At 36.2% G+C, this 19,816-nt stretch overlaps 2 protein-coding genes across 3 annotated transcripts in view; both read right to left on the reverse strand.

Annotated features, from left to right (window-relative positions):
* Window positions 1–19,816, reverse strand: part of LOC136800980 (nuclear factor of activated T-cells 5-like) — a 131,482-nt gene that overhangs the window by 26,905 nt on the left and 84,761 nt on the right. The gene's annotated exons all lie outside the window — the stretch shown is intronic.
* On the reverse strand, window positions 531–18,736 carry LOC136800978 (GTPase-activating Rap/Ran-GAP domain-like protein 3). 2 transcript variants are annotated; one of them, XM_067057588.1, is made up of 20 exons: window positions 18,559–18,736; window positions 17,827–17,884; window positions 16,816–16,893; window positions 15,433–15,526; window positions 14,023–14,141; window positions 13,036–13,100; window positions 12,674–12,840; window positions 12,083–12,181; window positions 11,342–11,707; window positions 10,907–11,019; window positions 10,189–10,266; window positions 8,763–8,958; window positions 8,454–8,549; window positions 8,044–8,145; window positions 6,198–6,313; window positions 5,004–5,156; window positions 3,755–3,824; window positions 3,358–3,438; window positions 2,796–2,914; window positions 531–2,466 (listed from the first exon to the last, which is right to left on the reverse strand). In XM_067057588.1, exons 1-20 carry the CDS (start codon window positions 18,642–18,644, stop codon window positions 1,420–1,422), a joined length of 3,303 nt encoding a protein of 1,100 aa, XP_066913689.1. In that variant the 5' UTR covers window positions 18,645–18,736; the 3' UTR covers window positions 531–1,419. The 2 variants fall into 2 exon arrangements, with proteins under 2 accessions (XP_066913689.1, XP_066913688.1); XM_067057587.1 differs by having other exon boundaries at window positions 16,801–16,893.

Here is a 19,816-nt window from a genome sequence, read left to right on the forward strand (position 1 = left end):
ACAATTCTGCGAAAACAAATTACAAACCACCCTGGGCGGAAAGGCGGAATAAGAGGCTATATCATCGTGGCAATATTTTATTGTTGCTCAATATTTCGTTGAATGAAAATCTAGAGCCATTTGTTTGTTTGAATTTTATACTCTAGACGATTAAACACTACCCACTTTTTATAAGAATCAGCAATCTCGTACCTAGCAAGAGATTCACTTGCACCACTTTTCAGGCCTGGCGACGGAAGCGGGGAGACTGGGGAGACTTCAGCCTCCCCACTTTTGAGCAAATTAGGTTTTTTCTTTTGTCAAATTCTTCTTCAAATTTTATCTCATTTTGAGCCTTCAGCTTCGCCACCTTTGCCATTGTTCCACCGGGCCTGCTTTTTTATTTTACTAGAGAGGGGTCGAGTCTTTAATATGTCACATTTAGAAGTGGCACTCATGACCACTCATGCCACTGAAGATTATAGGTCCCAAACCTGGTGTAAGCTCAAAGTGGGTTCGGAAAGTTTAACAAGAATAAACAATTTAATTTCAGTAAACAGTATTATCTACAGTTTTATATATTTACACCAGACAAGAGAAAATTATATTTTAAAACATCTACTTTCATTAAGTTTTAGTCAATATGACTATCAGCAGCCGAGAGACAAAAAATAGTTAGAACTGCCATACAAAAATATATAACATTCTTTTATATTCGTATATAAAATCAAGCTATAAAAGAATATTTTTAATAAAAAAGTGTTGCATTTAGCCATGTTATCTTCGTCTAATGAGAATACATAATATCGAAAATATCGAAAAATAAAACGATTCCGTTCTGATGTTGGCTTAAATATGATTTGCAAATTTCTGTTTCAAGTCAAAAACTTGAAAACCCATGCCATTTCACTAGACTTCAACGCACTTGTCAAAATATCAAAATAAATTATCACAAAAATACATTTTAATTGAGTCAAAAATTATAATTTTTGTTAAAAACAATTATAGTAGAAAAATATTTCCATCTCAGCTTGACACGTTCTTTGTCTAAAAGCGAGGCGATCTACAGTATGGTTCAAAAGTTTTAATCTAGTGTTCAGATTTTTAGACTTGCTTTTTTGGTGTTTTTTAAAGTTTATTGCGAGAAGATTAAAAAGAGCCATCTCATTTCAAAAATTTAAATCTGGATTTAAATTCTCAGCTAAAAAATGAAAACTTTGAGTTTACTTTTTCTGCAAACTGATTGTAACTAATTTAGCTATCGTGTATTAAAGAAATAATGACCGAAAGGCTATAGCAAAGCAGACACCCCCTTTAAATTCGACGAATACAACGAACTGTGCAATTCAATATCCATGCTGAGAAAGGCCTATGTTGTTTCGTAATATGTTTTTGGCAATGAACGTGCTCAGCCCATTAAACTCACTTAGTCATAACTGTTTATACCATAGTCGATTTATGCCTTGTTAAAGGCTTATGTTTAGTTAACGCAACATCCCATGTATTCGAGTTCGTTGCCCCAAAATGTGTTTCGTAAGTCGTACTATTAACGCGCGGCTGCCGCTCTTCACGTGGTGCACCATGCGGTAATTGTTCATTACTAGCTTCAGGTAAGGAGCGTATCGATGCAGAATTCCGTAAATGTCGGGCGCCAACTTGTTCTAAATGCTGATTCGAGCGATTTAGAGAAGATCGCTTTTTAGCGTCTCTTGCACCTTTTTGTGAAGGTGAATAAAACATGTCTTGTTTAGGCATGAAAATAACTTTATTCGGGCTGGTTGGTAAACTGGAGGCCCTTTCCTCTTCGTCTTTTCTGAGGACTTGGACTGTCGTTTGTTTACAGTATAGGTTCTTGAGTTCATTTCTATTGACTTCCATACTAGCAGAAGAGTGCGATTTCACGATTCTTTTTGTCGGTTTCGGAGCTACAGCCGGTGCCGATTTTCGTGTTGTTGGAGACGTATCTGGATGAGTATCCGGATCCGGTACTCGTTGTGGCTCCGGTGATATTTGCGTTCTGTTTGGTTTGAAGGTTGGCGGTGATTTACGACTTTCAGGTGATGTGGGTTGCGAGGGCGTTTGTTTTCGAGCGTCGACGGTTGATTGGCGTGGAGGCGTATTTACTTCATGAACGGGCGTAATGTCCACTTTATTATGTCTTACGTTGATGACGGGCGAGCAAAAAGCGCCAGAGGCGGAGTACGCTCTTACGTGAAGTGGCCCAGTATCCGATTGGTTGGCACCTTTTAATTTATTTAACTTATTCAAGCTACGGTTACTTGCGTAATGATGGTCAGACACTCCGATGTTCCGACGTAACATTATCTCATGTATATCATCCACTGTTTCCTCTTGAATCCGATTTAGTCCAGCTAAATCCGAAAGTCCGATTTTCATGAATGTTTGTCCGATTTGTTGAGCGTTCGATCGACGTCGAATAGTTGTCGGTGTTGAAGAAAAGAGACTGGACGTGAAGTAAATATCGTTCTGAATAAGAAAAGAATAATTCAAATCATTAATTTAAGAACAAAAGAAGAAATGAAAAGCAATAGCAATAACAATATAATTTCTAGCTCTAGTTTAGTTAGTTCTGCAGAAAGTTGGTAGTTAAAACCTTTGCCCGAAGAAGTCATTTCATTGACGTCAAAAGAGGGCAATGCAGACAGCCAACTTTCTGCCCACGTGTTCTAGCTTCAGAGATAATCTCAAATCCACAAGATCTGGTCGTTTCTTAATACAAAAACAATCTTAAAAAAGTTTACAGCAAGCAAATTTTATATTAAAATTGTGTGGAACTAGAGAATGATCTTCATTACCTTGGCTGTGATCAGCTTCATATGAGGAACGCAATGAGTGTGTACCAAGTTGCCATTCACCATTAAACGTATCTCGATCGAATTCTCTGAGAAACCAAGAATGTACGGGAACGCACAAACTGAAAGGAAATTCAAACAAAGTAGTAAGTATATAAGTTTACAACCGTAGCTAGTCGAGGGCGATCCAGAGGCTCCCTTTTCAGTAGCTGTCTACTCGAAGGTAGGGGAGGGTGCCACTCCTTTCCCTGGATTTCTCTACTTACCCTTGATCGATCTCTTTAGTTGCTGAGTATCAAGCAGAGAAGCAGAGAGTCATCATCAATTTTTGGAATCTTTGATATGTCCCGGCTCGGGGTCAAACCCACAATCTTGTGCACAGTAGCTGAATACCCTACCTTCATACTACGACCGCTAATTGTTGTTAAATGAAACTTCTCGTCGGATGTAGTTTGTTCAATTTTCAATATGTTTTACATACAGAAATTTCAGGCACCGACGAAGTAATAATCAGAGAAGAAAGATGATTAACAGTGTCAAGGGAAAAATAGAAAAGCGATCTTACCAATATCTTTGGGAGCATTGTTCCAAAAGAAACTGACAATTTCGGTGATGTTGTCTCGAAGACGAACGAACACTGACGAGTCTAAGAAAAATGAACAAAAATTTCATCATCCAATTGTTAAAAATTTAAAAGAAATGCATTCGTCCAGCAAAAAAAAAGTGACAATGTTAGTCCCTTTAGTTTATTTATTTATGTTTTTCTGTGACGGAGATGGATAGCTTCTGATTTAAATCCTGTTTGACTGAGGACGACGGTTGATCAACACTTTTATCGTCCTCGATTGTGCCGGTAAAAAGTTACTCAAAATCGTTTCAGTTAAATCGCCGTCCTCAAAGGTGCAATTACAAAACTCGCTTTGTGAAAACATTGTCGAATTTTAATTTCTTTGAGCACTTACGACTGTACGTCAGTAACAACTCTGGATTGTCTTCGTCAAAAATATCCAATGCTGATACTATCTTTGGTTTCTATGTAGAGAAAAAAAAATAATCACATATATTATTTGAGGGCTAATAAAAAAACTTCAAAAAATATGTTCTTCTTGAACTGAAACTTGAAGAGATAAGTTTGTGAATAAGTAGAAGATTTGCTTTAACCCTTTAAGTGCCGATGTCGTATATATACGACATGGGCTATATAGGAGGGCGAAGCCCTCCTGTAATGCCCAGTTTGAGTTAGAAATCGTTATTTTTGGTCGAACTCGTAGGAATTAGATTGTCCTTTATGGTCAAGCAAAAAGAATTTCAAAAATGAGTCTTTCCAGCGAGATTTTAAGCAAAAAAGTCAAAAAAATGCAAAAAATTGACAAAAATTCACTTTTTTGAGATTCTGACCGTTTTTAGACTATTTTTGGTCAACGAGTGATCCAAGAACCTCCAAATTTGGCCCTGTTTTACTTTATTCTGTCTTCTAGTGAATTGATTTGAAGTTTTACCACTGGGCACCTTTCCATCAGTTCAGTCAGGTCCGCGCAGCCTTGGCCGCCGCCCACCACGCCCTTCCTCAATCGGGCGGCGCCGAAGGCGCCCAAAAGAAAGAGGAGACTCTAAGCTATCCAACGAGCTATATACGAGCTTCTAATTCTTTCTAGATCAGGAGATCTAAGCCCTTAAAGTTTGAACTAGCGATTTTTAAAAAAAAACTTAGAAAAAAAGACCCTGGCACTCAAAGGGTTAAAGAGTGTAAAGGACTATTTCGCTCGGTGATAGATTCACTTGGTAGCTATACTAAGGCTTCCTTGAAGCGAAATTTGTGAGTTATGCTGCTTATGCTGCGCTAGACGCCAAACTCAGAATTTAAACCCTGTAGTCAGAACGTGTTTTTAAAGACGTCGTGTACAAGATTTTTGGGTTTATCCAAAAACTTGTCAAGAGAAACGATGACTTAAGCATTTCAATATCCATAGAGGAAGATAGGCTGCTGGAATCTACTAACGGATCCGTGCTCATTATACTACCTGGGGTTTTGTGTAAGTCTGCAATTCAGACTAAGAGAAAGAGTGTTCGTAACCAAAGTACTGGTATTACACAAGGCTTTAAAATAGACGTTACAAAACGTGTGCAATAAGGAGTCTTTAAACTATGGGCGTGGGTCTAAAAAAGAGAGCACAAACTATGCAAGTAGAAAGCTTGGTATAGGCGACTCACTCTGTACGTAACAATATTCTTCAATAGAGTCACTTGTTTCGTCTGTACGTTGACTATATCAAACCGATGACGTAATCCCACGCACAATAACAACTTGTCCTTTGCATCGTGAATAATGGTCAGCGTGATTGGAGTTTCTGTCACTACGAAATCCTAGAGAAGAAAATAAATCAAAATTTCATTAAATTTCATTGGTGACCTTTTAGAATTGATTATAATAAAATAATTTGAAGTCTTTACAAATTAAATATTCCTTTTTCACAATTAGGCGAAGACGTACACTTAAGATTGTATTTCACGTAAAACGTAGCACAGCACCACAATGAATTTTGAAATTTTCAGTAGAAATTAGACCTACAGACAAGCGAAGACGTTATGATAACATTCAAAAGTTTTTGTTTTAAGGATCAAGGTAATCTACAGAGTGTCTTGTTTATCTTTTTAGTCATCACTAGTACTATGATCTCATGCCTAACGTACTATGTACCATAGTGTATCTCATGCAAAACGAGACCGACGAGACCTGATACAATACGGCAATGAACTTATCCAAAAATATCCATAGATATCGGGTTTGTTTACAGACAAGAGAATCTACGAAAAAGGATGCTTTTGTTCAGATTCTCAAATTCAGCAGCGAAAATATAGCAGGCAAGATGGGGGGACAAGATTTGGAACAAAGATCTCAATTCTCAAACCACGTGGTATGAATTGTGCTAAGAGTGTTTTGATAATTGCTTTGTTACTACATACAAAGACAACATCAGTCAGACAAATTAGTATCATTAATTAAGCCTCATTACAGGACTAGTAATGGCTGATCCATTAAAATTGCGCAAACTATTTTGCAACTGCGTATGTTGTTCTATAATAGCTATAGGGATTAAAATCATCATTAAATTCCCTTTGAGAGACTGGACAAAGAGAAATTTTAAAGCTGCTTAAAAGACGCTCAAAAATAGCAACCACGTTTAGGTTCAACACAGGTTTCTAAGAGGCTAATATTCTGAAAAAGAAAACAATGTGTTATACACTTTTAAGAGCGATACCCCAGGTGGCTGCAGGTGGTCATAAACGTAAATGAAGTCTAGAATAGCACAAAAACAAATTTTTTTAAAGAGTGTCATAGTTTGCTTAATTGTAATGTAATCTACTACTACTTTCACATCCCAAAATCCTTACAATTTTTCTTACCGTGTGTTTTTTGAATCCGTTTTGAGCCCATTTGTAAATAGAGAGACGTTTGCCAACAGCTATGGCGACCACTAAGTAAGGTGATTCTTGACGACTGTGTGAAAACAAGTGTGAACCTAAGGCGAATGAGAAGTTGGAATTTAACTGGTAGCATGCAAGATCAACGATAATATTCATGATATTCACCACATAATATTTTCTACTGAAACAAATTTCTCTTGCTTAAATTGACACTACTGGCAAAAACCAATGTGTGCCCGTAGAAAACATTACGTCGTGAATATCATCAATAAAGCTAGCTTTTAAAGTCTCTTTGGTAGGATGAATTGGTTAATAATCTTGTGTATCAAAAGATGCATCTTTATCAGTTTTTATTTGACGTCAATTAGATCAGACGCTTTTGCAACGCTCTTCGAAAAAATGGCTGAAAACAAATAAAAACATCAAAATTCATGAAAATAACATCAAAATGGATAAAGATCAGCCTTTCGAAGCAGCCTCACCACCTCAAGCTTGCACGCCGTCAAGATGTACTGAAGACGAAGACCTGGATCGCTTAACATGCAAAAAATGTAAAAGATCAGTTCATTATGAGTGCACACAGTTACCCCTGTATCAACTACAAATATTCGTGACATCCTACAACGATCATTACTTATGTTCAAACTGCGTACGAATAACGAAAAACCTAAGAAATAAAGTGGGAAAAAACACCCAACATATGATGCAAAATGAACTTAAAAAGAAAGACGACGTCATACAAAAACTGAACAATGAGGTCAACACCAACACCAAAACCCGTGATTCCATCAAAAATGACTTAAAAACTTTTTCTGGCAGGGAAACTACAAGAGATGGAGGAAAAGACAAGAAGCATGATAAAGGAGGAAATAAAGCACACCGCAGAAATAATGACGGAAACATCAAAGAAAACATACGCCGAGATTACCAAGAAACAAAAAGAAGACTTAAAATCTGTCGAAGAACAAAAACGGAAGGAAGAAAGTGAAAAGAGAGACATAGAATCTAGAAAACTGAATATGATCGTTCACGGGTTTCTCGAATATTCAGGCCCAGATAAGGAAGATGAAGAAAATGGGAAAAAATATGACAAATTTCGGTTCCGAGAACTCCTAGATGACATCAATGTTCCAGAGATCAATGTTACTCACCACAGATTAGGAGACAGAAAAACTAAGAATGGCCGTCCTCTGAAAGTCACCCTGCAAAGTCAACATGACAAAGATCTTATCATGAAGAATTTACACATGCTAAAAGAAACTTGTTTCTTTCAGGTAAGTATAACGGAAGATTTCACAATCGACGAACGGAAAAAGATCAAGGAGATGCACGAACAAGCAAAGAAACTCAACAAGAACAATAACAATAAAGGATTCAACTGGCGCGTAAGAGGAAGCCCAAGAACAAAACTACGCCTCGTTAAAAAATTACAAAACCAAACAAAAATATCTTCAAATTACAAACCAAAATGCTCTACAGAAGAAATCGTCAGCGATTGGGCATTGACAGATGATGATGAATGATTCATTTTGTAAAATAGGCAGTCGAACTCTATTAGCTTTCAAGCTAGTACAGATTTGTACACATTTTTCGACTTTAAAGAATATATACATTAACATTAACATTAACATCATAGGGCGGCTCTATGATCTGTGGCCCAAATCTTGACAAATTCTTACTCGATCTGTATAGGTAGGATGAATGGTTTCATTTGTGGGAAGTAAATTTCAGTTAAGAATGGAATTTAAGATTATAAGAGTTTAAATCCCTATAGATAAAGAATTGGTTGCAAATTATAAGTTGTTATTATAAGATGTTCACATACCTTTGGACTTTTTGAGATAAAACTGTGCACAATCTCTTCTACAGAAAGGTACTTGACGATCTTCGGTCAGCAAGGATAATGGTAACACATATATTCGACCGTCTAAAAACCATTAAAAGAACAATATAAGTCAAAACATTTTTTTAAATGATGCCCCCTGAAGCGAGCTACCTCTTGGTCCATTTTGCTAAACTTAGGAAGTAATCAAAAATAAGTAACTGTGGTGTTTTTGCCCTATATTTTATTATTGATTGATTGACAAACTTAATATTGACCCGTGCTATCGAAAACAAAAGTAGTAATCGAAAAAATTTGCTTTCCCAGTAGGTGTTTGAGTTACGAAGACAAGAAGCGCCCTTCTAAACCTGTGTTTCATTGAACTTACAGACTCAAACAAACAAAATATTTACGTTTACGAATTCGAGTCATAATGAACCCATAGTCTTCCACCACGCTTAATTGACATGCGGTCATGCTTCGGTCAAACACTAAGCGAGCCCCGTGTTCTGAAAAAAAAGAAGACAAAATATGATAATATCGAAGCGAGATAATAGTAATTTATTTTTAAGGGCTCCGTGGTTATGACGGACACATAAAATATGAAAATCCCCTTAAATAATGATAGATACAATCTAGTGAGTCAAGAAATCGTGAGCCTCCTTTACATCGCACCAAGTATCATTCTTGCAGAGAAATATTTAAAAATCACTAAAACGTACCTGAGACTAAGTATATTCCAACATCGCACGAGACGAGAAGTTTATTTCCGATATTATCACCGCAAATAATTGGACGATTTAAATTAGACAACACGGCATGTGGTTCCCAGGGCGTGTTTTTGAGCGCCAATAAACCACCCACATTGTTAACACTGGTTGGGGCGGCACCTTGCATAATCTTGTTCACTTTTAAAGTCTAGAATGAAATGTAGAAATAGAACCGGTGAAAGGAAGGAAAGTAAACTGAAAACAAGCAACATGCTGAATGGACCTACCTGATGATGAAAGCTAGATAATAAGGCAATAAGGAGAAAAATGAAAACAATCAGTCAGACGATATAGCGTTTTGCAAAAATGTTAAGTCTTATCATTGATTGTTGATGGGGGAAGAAGGAAGGGGAGTAGGGAAAATAGAAAAAGAAAGTTCCGGTTGCAAAAATCAGTTTTATTGACAATTGAATCATGCTTAATGGTGGGATTTGTTATCAATAGTGTTTTTGTGTGAAAAACAAAGAAATAAGGAAAAAGCCAAATGAAAATCAGCAAAAACGGCGATTACCGACATAGAATTTTTCGCAAAAGACAAACTCGGTCATGTTTTGAGTATTGCTAATACGCATCTTTCTGCAAAAAATCAGAAAAACTAAAGATGAAAATTCGAGAAAATGTCAAAAAACTGGTTTTTCCGGCATATTTCCGGCATTTTCAGCCGGAAAAAAATTGTTTTTCGAAAATCGGGCTCCGTCACATTTTAGGTATTGTCATCTTGCATCAGTGTGCAAAATTTCATAAAAAAAAATAAAGTACAGCGCGAGAAATTCAAGAAATACTGTCTTTCCGGCGAAAATAGGTTGTCCGGCGATTTTTGAATAGTTTTGAAAATTATAACATGCTTGATGGTGGGCATTGCTATTAATAATGTTTTCGAATGAAAAAACAACCAATTATAAGAAAAAAATCCAATGAAAATTCAGAAAAACGGCGATTTCCGGCAAATTTCCAGCATTTTCGACCGCAAAAAAATTTTTCTCTAAAATTGGACTCGGCCATGTTTCGAGCATTGTTAATACGCATCTTTGAGCAAAAATTTTATTTTCCGGCATATTTCCGGTATTTTCGGCCGGAAAATTTTTTTTTTTCGAAAATCGGGCTCTGTCACATTTGGGGCATTGTCATTTTGCATCTTCATGCCAAAAATCAGAAAAAACTAATGAGCCAATCCTGAGAAAAGCTGGCAACAGACGAACGGACGGACGAACGGACATGGGTTAATTTAAACGACCTCCACCGGGGTACCCGGAGGCAGGTCCAAAAAAACGAAGAAAACTAAAGCTGGAATTATCTTAACATGTTGTTTCCTATAATCAAAAAGGAGGGTAAAAGAACTGGAAATTGCTCTGGAAGATTAGCTAAGTTTGTAATATACCTGGCCAAGTTCCAAGAAGGCACGTTTGTTTTCTCGATTGGTGACTGCGTGGCTAACTGCTCGTTTCAAACCGAATTTCTATTGGAAAGAATAAGATTGTAAGAGCTTTCTTTCTTAGACTGGGTGTTGAAAATAATCTTTAATACAATTGATGCTATCTTCTCCACCGTTCTACTATTCGATACGCTCCATTATTAGACAATATTGAAAGTCGCCGTCAAGAAGAGACTCTCTAAAACGACGCTATACTATTTGATACGCTATTTTATTCAATCCCTTTTGAAAATCGAATTGAAGTGTCAACTGTATTTCTAAATGCTACCAAATGATACATTAAAGACTTCAAAGCAGTCGCATGGATGTGCGATAGAATGAACGAACGAGTTTCAGAACCAGAGAAAAACTTATGCTTATCAATGGATAGCGAAATCAGATATAAGTGAACACAGGGAACATAAGAGTCTAAAAAATCATAGTCATTATAAAAAAAACCGGTCTGGCAATGTATTGTTTTAGCTTTTTGTTCAATTTTCTTTTGTTACAAACAAAAGGCAAGTTGCGTTTGCATACTTTTTGATCACGTTACCAAAATCTCCTCTGATCAAAAAGTTTGCAAAATAAATCAATTTTGGTACATAAGCTCTATCTTTTAACAATAAAAAGAGACAAAAGCCTTCCAGACCAGTGTTTTTATAATGACTATGAAAAAACATCTCACTTCAGGTTTGAGCCATTGGTCGTTTTGTAGTCCACTGATGAGACTTTCCAGTGTTCGTTGACGTTTATTACTGAACACTGGGCTGACGTATGCCGCCTTTTCACCGTTCATTACTGAAAGAAAGGGAAGGACAGTTAATGAATTAGTTCGGGATGGTTTAGGTGAAAAGAAGAGGGACACCAGTTTTAAAAGCAATTAAGGACGTAGCGCCATCCTTAGTGCAATAAAGAGCGTACCAGATAACTCTATAAATTTTAGACTACACAAACTGTATACTCTTACAGGCTTTTAATGGGCAAAACAGACTAAATTTCGAACCCTTTTAACCATTTACTCTTTGAAATATTATCGAGAGGATCTTAAAGAACGATTCCCGGGATATCTCACTTGACTAAAAAATATAATCAGTTCTCTTTCAAAATATTATTGACTTACATTTCGTGATAAGAAACGACCGGAACTCTTGCGGATTTGTGAATTTCGCCGGAAGAGGAATCGGTGGTCCGTACGCCGGTACGTTCTCTTCCGTAAACACGGTCAAGTAATAACTCTGCGTGCGTTTACTGTAACGTATGACCGCAAAGACGTGCGTGAATTTTGTACGTACAGATGACGGTTTGAAAGATAGTTCTTCGTCAGGCTCGCCGTCAACAAAGACGATAACGGCGATGTCGTTACCGATGTGCCGTTTACGTTCTACTTGTTGCGTATCTTTGGAATACGGCAGCATGACGGAGACGTGAAACATGACTTCGTGACCTTCGTACATCGTGTACACTGAATGAACGCCTGTCATATTATCTACGGAAAGAAGTTTAGGAGAGAAGTTGGTAGATGTTGATGGTTTGGAATGGTTCATTCAAATAATAACAAATAGACTAGGCTCGAAACTAGTTCCTAAGTTCGCTTTTGTATGATTCTGATAACGCTCACAATTGTACCACAAATCCACCAGTAAAATCAAAAAGTAGTGCAAGTGGCTCCAGACACGAGATTGTAAGTTGACTTCTTGGGCTCTTTCATTGCAATGAAGCCTGAATTTGGTCGATTTCAAAAATCGCTTATGTGTGTAGTCTGTATCATCTCAACCCGTATTATTCAATATTTATGCGCTATAACTGAAAATTCAGTGATATTAATTTTAAAATGCGAATTCTAAAAATCATATTAGCCTACCTTTGACATCAAGACCACCACGATATCCAGTCCACCCTTTCAGATCGATTGTATCGCCAAGAACGTTCAAAAATCGTACAAATTCGTCGCTTCCTTTCACTGAAAAACAAGGAATAAGAGAATGGCATATAAATTCATAGATGGCATCCCAGGCTAAATGAAACTGTTTACGCTAATCTTGTAAAAGAAAACTGGCTTAAGGGTCGATCATATGCAAGAATAGGTGAGATGGGGCAGTTTTCCGAGCGTAGATTGCATATTTTTAGCTTTTCGACTCGTCATATACTGTAAGTTCAACGCCTTCACTTGATTCATTCCACCTAGACATTGACCAGTCGTCTTACAAATGAATTATTCCGGAATAAGGGGGCCAAAGCTATAAACCAGTTACGAAAAAACCGAATCAAAAAATAGTAATGTTATCACAAGAAAGGTTTTTCTAATATCTTCGCAACTTCGAACATTATGAAAGCAAACATTCGATTTTCGTGAGGGATCACCTCTATAGATTCGAACGCTTGCTTCCATAATGGAGGATATTACGTAACTCAGCAAATCAAGAAAAACCTCTACAAAACTTTTTTTTCATACCATTTCCAAACATTTCGTCATCTGTTCGTTGTCCTTTCTTGGCGTAAATGACACCGAATTTGAAGTTGACCGAACCCTCCTGTTCTTCAAGGACCAATAATTCTTTTTGTACTTCAGGTGCGATGATTTCACGAGGGTGCTTCTCAATTTTCTCCATACCAAAGTAACTATTATGTGGAAAAATATGTCTGTGAATCAACGAATAATTTCAACCATATATCATTCAAAAGGATGGCGCTTCTACGACTCTTCGTCACCTAACGTCAAAAATAACACTTCCGGGCCAACTATGAAACTATAAACGGGAAGAAAATAACAGCAACTCCTCTTATTCACCTCAAAACGAGTATGAATATGGTTACCTTAACACTTCTCTTGGGTTGAACGTTTTGTTTGGTATAGATGGGAAACATATTCTCCGACATCCCTGTTTAAATAGATGAGAAAATCTTTGAAATTTAGCTCTTCGTGATTCCAATGTCAAGCTATCTTTGTTGGTGTACACACTTTTTTTATAAGAACATCCAAAATTTTTGAAGCCTTCAGATGTTTTTTTACTTTTTGAGCTTTAAGCCTAAAAATGTTCTTAACATGTTCTTGTTTTCACCATTTTTTGAGCAATTTTGTCCATTTTCCTAAGAAATTGGGTGTTTCATAGTCCCCAATACCTTAAAATGTTCTTAACTTGTTCTCAACAACTTCTCAACAATATGGTTTGTTCTTATAAAAAGCGTGCATTTCCGTTAGGCTCAACACGGGCCAATATCTCGTACTGTATGTATTCAACTAACACTAGTTTCCCCTTCTATTATAAAACTGTTCTTATAAAAAGCATGCAAGTGCAGGTCCAGGAGGGGAAAAATTGCAGTCAAGAATTTGGATTTGACTAGAATAGAATTTTACAAAAATAGCAACATAATCTAATTTCTGATGAATGATTCATGATTCCAAAAAATAACCAAAGAACTCCCTCGACAAGCAATAAATCTTTCATTGTGGTTTTTATGGTTGGGTATTATATGAGAATAGAAATCAGAATTTTTTTTTCTTCTCATAATTATTCAAAAAATGCAGCTTATCCTAAGAATTTCTTGAGTAAAAAGCAGTGCCAATGTTACACAATTTAATATAAAAAAGGTTCAGATAATGGTATTGAAACAATTTTAGATATTAAAACCATACTTATAACTATGCATGATTATATCAAAACCTTCACTCTTAACTAAACCACATATACCTAGTGCCTATATACGCATCAGAGCTAATGACAGGTCCGACCGAAATGTAGAAGATTTCTAAACCGCGAGTCTCAAGGTTGTCTAGCTCTTAGAATAAAAATCTTCTCTTACCGATTTTTGCCACAGGATGGCACGATACTGTTGAATGCCATGATTTTCAGCATCCGTCAAACAGACTGACAACGCACGTGGTTCTTTGGTGTTGTCCAGAAAGGCGTAATTGTTGTGCACTGAACGAAAAGGCATAAAAAAATGAACAGCTCGTCTTTTCTTAGCGAGCACCTTACCTAAAACCGGGATTTTGCATCCCGTTTTTAGTATAGGCTAGTCTTTTCTATGATTCTTCTGAACTAATTAATTATTCTTGTATATCCAAAAAGAGGTCGATATCCAGAATTTAAGGAATATAAGTGGTCATTTCAATCAAGAGCATTTCAAATTTCGATTTATAAAAAAAGGGGAAATTTACTTAATTTTACTTCTGGTTTACTTTTACTTCATTTTTAAGTAAATAAAACGAGGCAGTTAAAAAGTTTGAAATTCTGGTAAATCAAATAAAACTTTATCGTGGGAATTCTACAAGTTGATTCAGGAATATTTTAAAGTGCTCTATTGTGGTGATATCTATTCAAAAAATGCGAGACCCACGCTATTAAAAGACAGGAAAAAAGCTATTAGATATCATTGCAATGCAAATAGTATGCAGTACACAAAGCGTTATTTTTTTTCATCTCAAAGAATTAATCAGAGGGATAAAGACCTATTAAACCATTTTTCAATTCATTGCTTCTCACTACCGATTAAAAGCCTATTTCGTATACAAATTGATTGATGATTGACTAATTTGTGCTTTAGTGAGTGATTGTTGATTGCTATTAACAGACAGGTGAAGAATCAACACCGACTATTAAAATCCGAATGCAAAAAACTCTTTCGATTTCACTTCGATATTTTCCTTATGGTGATCTTAATGATGTCTTGTCATTAAAACAAAACAAAACAGTTTGGCCGTTCTATTCATAGTTTCTAGAGGGGTCAAGACACCCCCTTAGGTAAGACGATCCCCCTAAGTGCTAACCCCCCCTTAGGAAATTCATTTAAAATTTCACACCCCCCTTATAAAATCAGTATAAATGAAGAAGAAGACCCCCACCCTTATATAAGAAGACCCCCCCCTTAGGTAAGAAGACCCCTCCTCATCTAAGAAGACCCCCCCCCCTTAGGTAAGAAGACCCCTCCTTATCTAAGAAGACCCCCCCTTAGGTAAGAAGAACCCCCCCTTATATAAGAAGACCCCCCCCTTAGGTAAGAAGACCCCCTTAACTGGCAACCCCCTTAGGAAAGTCATACTTTTAACACCCCCTTGCTTTTGGTTCATCAAAACCCAAGACCCCCCCTAAATGTAGGGGGAGTAGAAACTTTTTATTACTAGTTAGTTCAAAAGTCAGTGTGGGAACACAAACTCATACAATCAAAAAGGTCAAATCAGTTTGAGAATATAAAAGGCTAAACAATTCTTACCAGTTCCAAGGAAGAATTTGAAATACCATCTGGTTTGGAACTCTGGATTCTCAAGTTTGGCAAGTGACGGTGAACGAACTATCAGTTGATTATTCTGAAATAAACAAAAAAATTTTCGTTCAGGTCATGGATTCGACTGGTTTGCCCCGGCTTTTTAAAATCTTAAATTATTTATTAGCCAAGCACGTTGAAAATATCAAAAACCGTATCTCCATCTGAAAATGGTCTAGTTGAATTCTCTTTGGTTCAAATAATAGGTCTCAAGCCTTTGAGTGTTAGACCTGCAGAATGTTATATGCTACATATCCTCAGTACCTCCGTAATTGGAAATCTGGAATTTGAATCAGAATTTATCATTTTAACAGCTGGGGATTGTTAACAACTCAAATAATCATTCACTGGCAAGTCATAATATTCAACGAAAACAAAAGACAGCCAAATTTTCAACCACAAAGAAATTTGAAATCAGGGGAGCAATTAAAATGAAGTTTACTGAATAACAACTTTGCTGACAAAAAATATGATGACCTCATGACTAAACGTTCTTCGTAAAGAGCTGTATCTTATGACGACAATCGCTGTTATCATGAATATTTGGAGTGTATAAATTGCTTTCACATGTTGTAGGGTTCCAATTTACTTCCTTATTTGAAGTCTTTACTCTCCATTTCCTTATGGTTGAAATGGAACATTGATCAGGTTAAATGGGCCAAAAAAATTATTCGTAATTTTTTTCCAGTTGTAGAAAACTGTACTATATACAGGAAAAATCCATGGGACTATTTTTTTGAAAGCCCTCGCATGATACAATATCGCTGTAAAAATAACAAGCACTTTGTAAACAATATGGGATGAAAATTCCTTACAATCCAAATTCTGAAAGTCATATGACTTCCAAGAATTTTCACATAAGGGACATGGCGTGACGACATCAATCGCACACTCGTCTCGCGCGTAATCAAGAGCTCTCCCTACATACGTAAAAGCTTAATTGTCCAAAATATATTACGGGAAGTGGTTAACTCTGGGTTACTACGGGATGCGCCCAAGAATGACAGTTCTCAACAATTAAGCAAAAAATTTCATGGTTGTAAATTTTCGTTCCTGCATTGCTTATAATAGCGAGTTCATAAATCTAAATTCTTTAGGACAGTGAATTGACTGATGCTATTTGGATAAAAAAATCCCGAAAAATCTAAAAGCGATGATAAACAGTCGTTTACAAAAATCATATGATACAAAAACACGCTAGTATCTATGTCGGTGATGATTTACTGACCTAGGATAAGAGACAGCTCATGTAGACAAGACCTTCACACAAAACAGTAAAAAACAAAATGAAATGACAAGGTGTAAAATGGGCCTTACGTCATCATCACTTACACCATTACTTGGCTCCACACGAAAACGACTTTGTTTCCTTGCCAACGGGTTATTCTCTTCATCTGTTGAAGTGTTTGGCTGAAAGAAAAGTAGAAAATTATAGGGTTGGAAAATTGTAGGTCAGCTGTTTAGGATTAGTTTTCAATTAGTGATTAAAGCTGAAATAGCCTGCTTAAAATTTTCAGCCAGCGTAATTTCTTGGATCGGTCTATTTAACTTTTTCAAAATGCAAAGATGGAAAAGTAGGGCTTGGTGGAAATTTAATGCGCCAGAAATCCCTTCTCCAGCGAAATTCACGGGAAGAAAAGTATGACCTAATGTTTGCCTTATATAGAAAGATATAATACCTCAATATCCTAGACTTAATTTCAATCTATTAAAATTACGCGGATACAGTCTAGTGACGTTGAAGAACATTTGAAATGAGGAAGGAATCACAGGCTAAACGAAACTACGGAAATTGAAACAGCACTCAGACAATCATTTTAGGATCTTTCTTGATCGAAAATAAATCTTCATAATGATGAATCGGCTTCAAGAAGCCGGAGACAGTGTTTTAAAAAATGGTTTTGTCTGACTCTACTTCCGTCAGTGATGTTTTTTACTGCTAAAAATGTCAACTATTTGGACCTTTTCATGGGCTGTAAATAATTAGATCCTCAAAATAGGTGAAAAATTTGGCATCTCGGCTCCTATTCGTGGTTATACCCTCTGTCTCTAACACTGAAGATTTCATTGCCCTTTAAGAGACAACAAACAACACATAATAGAAACCAGGCTAAAGAGAAAGTTATTCAACAGCTAAAGAATGGTTTCTACTGAAGAACACAAATAAATTTGAATATAAACGCAAGGAAATGAAAATCTTTTTGAGACATGACATGACGAGATGTCAGAAACCTTTTGTGTTTTCTTTTTTATTATTCTTCCTAAAGGAGGAAGAAAGAGACTGGGGGATGGTTTGGTGATATTTAATTACATAATGATTTTAATTTGATAAGGATGACTTACTCGCTCTATTAATCCATAATATTGTTTACGAATCAACATATTACCAAAATACTCAATGCTAGAAAAAGAGAAAAGAAAACCATATAAAATAAAATTTGATTTAAAACATAATACACGATACTTCCTTGTATTATATACATGAGTGATACTGTTATTGAATTGTAGACAAGGGGGCGACACTGGGTGACAATAGCGTCATAGCATCAAAATATCATGCCGTAATTTTAATCTTCAAAAAGTAACAACATTATTTCAATTTGATGTATCGAAAAAGCGTAACTACCTTAGATAACGGACAATGTTTTGAGAGTACATCCTATGACGTAAGGCTGTAACGGTGTAACTAACCGTATTATATATACAGCGTAATCTCTAACGGTCAAAATAAACTTAAGCCTACTCATTAGGAAGTGTCGGCCGTCTTTGTCTAAACTTTTGAAGAAAATTTGTTCCTGACTAATCGATTGGAGAATGGTAAAAAACTGCTCAAATTGAAAGATATCACAAAATTACATATGCTACGTCATATCTTCCTTTGTTTCGAGCATAAAACTACAGACCTAAAAGCCTGGAGACTAAAAAATACACAAAAAGATTCAGAAAACATTTATGAAAATCCAGCTAGCAAACAATGTTACTTCGTTTCGTAACGCTAATCTAGCCCCCTCATATGGGGGAGGGGGCTAGATTTAGGTGTTTTTTTTGACAGGTTATGCCGTAGATGACACTTACCTTAGGGGATTTTCTTCTAATGGCGTGTTAGGGTGAAGTTGCCCTCTCTTCAAGCTCTGCGTTCGAACTGCCGTTTTCGATTCCATCTTTATTGTTGTAGTGTAAATGGTACTTTAGAATATGATGAATCGTCTTTGCTTGAAAATATCTTTTTTGTTAGTATAACATGGTTTCAAGTTTTTGAATTATTTGGTTTTGTAATTTTTTTAATTCCTGTAAAACGCAATAATGGAATATTATGACTATCAATTCCAAGTACGGTTTAAAAAGTACACAACACGTTAAACGCATCATAATATTGGTCTAGACCTGCCTTATAATTTCCTGATAATTGTTACAACGAGTGTTACAACAATCGACCCAATTTAATCTCAGAAGCCTAATCTTGATTAAGTTTCAATACAAGTCTGCGACCACAGTTGGAGACGGCCCGAAGGCTCCTCTCGATAAATTATCTACCCGAAGGTAGGGTAGCACTACTATTTAATCCTTGGATTGCTCTACTCATGATTGATCCTTCTCTTAATTACTGAGCACCAAGCAGAGAGTTATCAAGTTCCATTTATCTTTGGCGTGACCCACCTGGAGAACAAACCCATGACCTTGCGCACCGTAGCCAAATGCTCTGCCGTTTTTCGACAGAAAATGACCAGCAACACGCAAAACATAAGTAACTCTTCTTAAGAGCTGTACTTACCTAAACTGTTTACTATAGCTGACGGTTCTTGATGAATTATGTACATTTGCTTGTCGAACTCTTTCATAATAGGATATCCTCTAGTCTAGCACAGTTAGCTAATGTGAACAAACTTTTAAGTGTGAATCACTTTCAATCAGTCATTATGTCAAAATAATCATTAAAGCAAAAAGTGTTATGAACTGAGAAAATCTGTACATTATAAGTTTAAAGTCAAACCAAATGACGATTAAAACGATGTCGATGACTTTACTATAGAGTCGATATTTTCGAAATCTCGTAATATTTTGGCCATCGAAGCCTTGTGTTCTTATATAGTTTTTTCTTATAGAAAGAAACGTGTTTACTCTATGAAACCAAAGAAATTGATAATTCAAGCAAACAAACAAACAATCCATCAATAATTGCAAATCTTCTATAAAGGAATAAACATCCTACTGTACCTACTCTTTAATTCGATTGCCCAAACATCAAAAACCTCCCTATATTCAAGATTGACGAAGTACTTACTAGAGTATCGAAAAAAGGAATTGAAAAAAATATCAAATAACTGCCCAGCTC

Source organism: Clytia hemisphaerica, unplaced genomic scaffold (assembly GCF_902728285.1).
Source record: "Clytia hemisphaerica strain Z4C2 unplaced genomic scaffold, Clytia hemisphaerica genome assembly, whole genome shotgun sequence".
Classification (NCBI taxonomy): Eukaryota; Metazoa; Cnidaria; class Hydrozoa; order Leptothecata; family Clytiidae; genus Clytia; species Clytia hemisphaerica.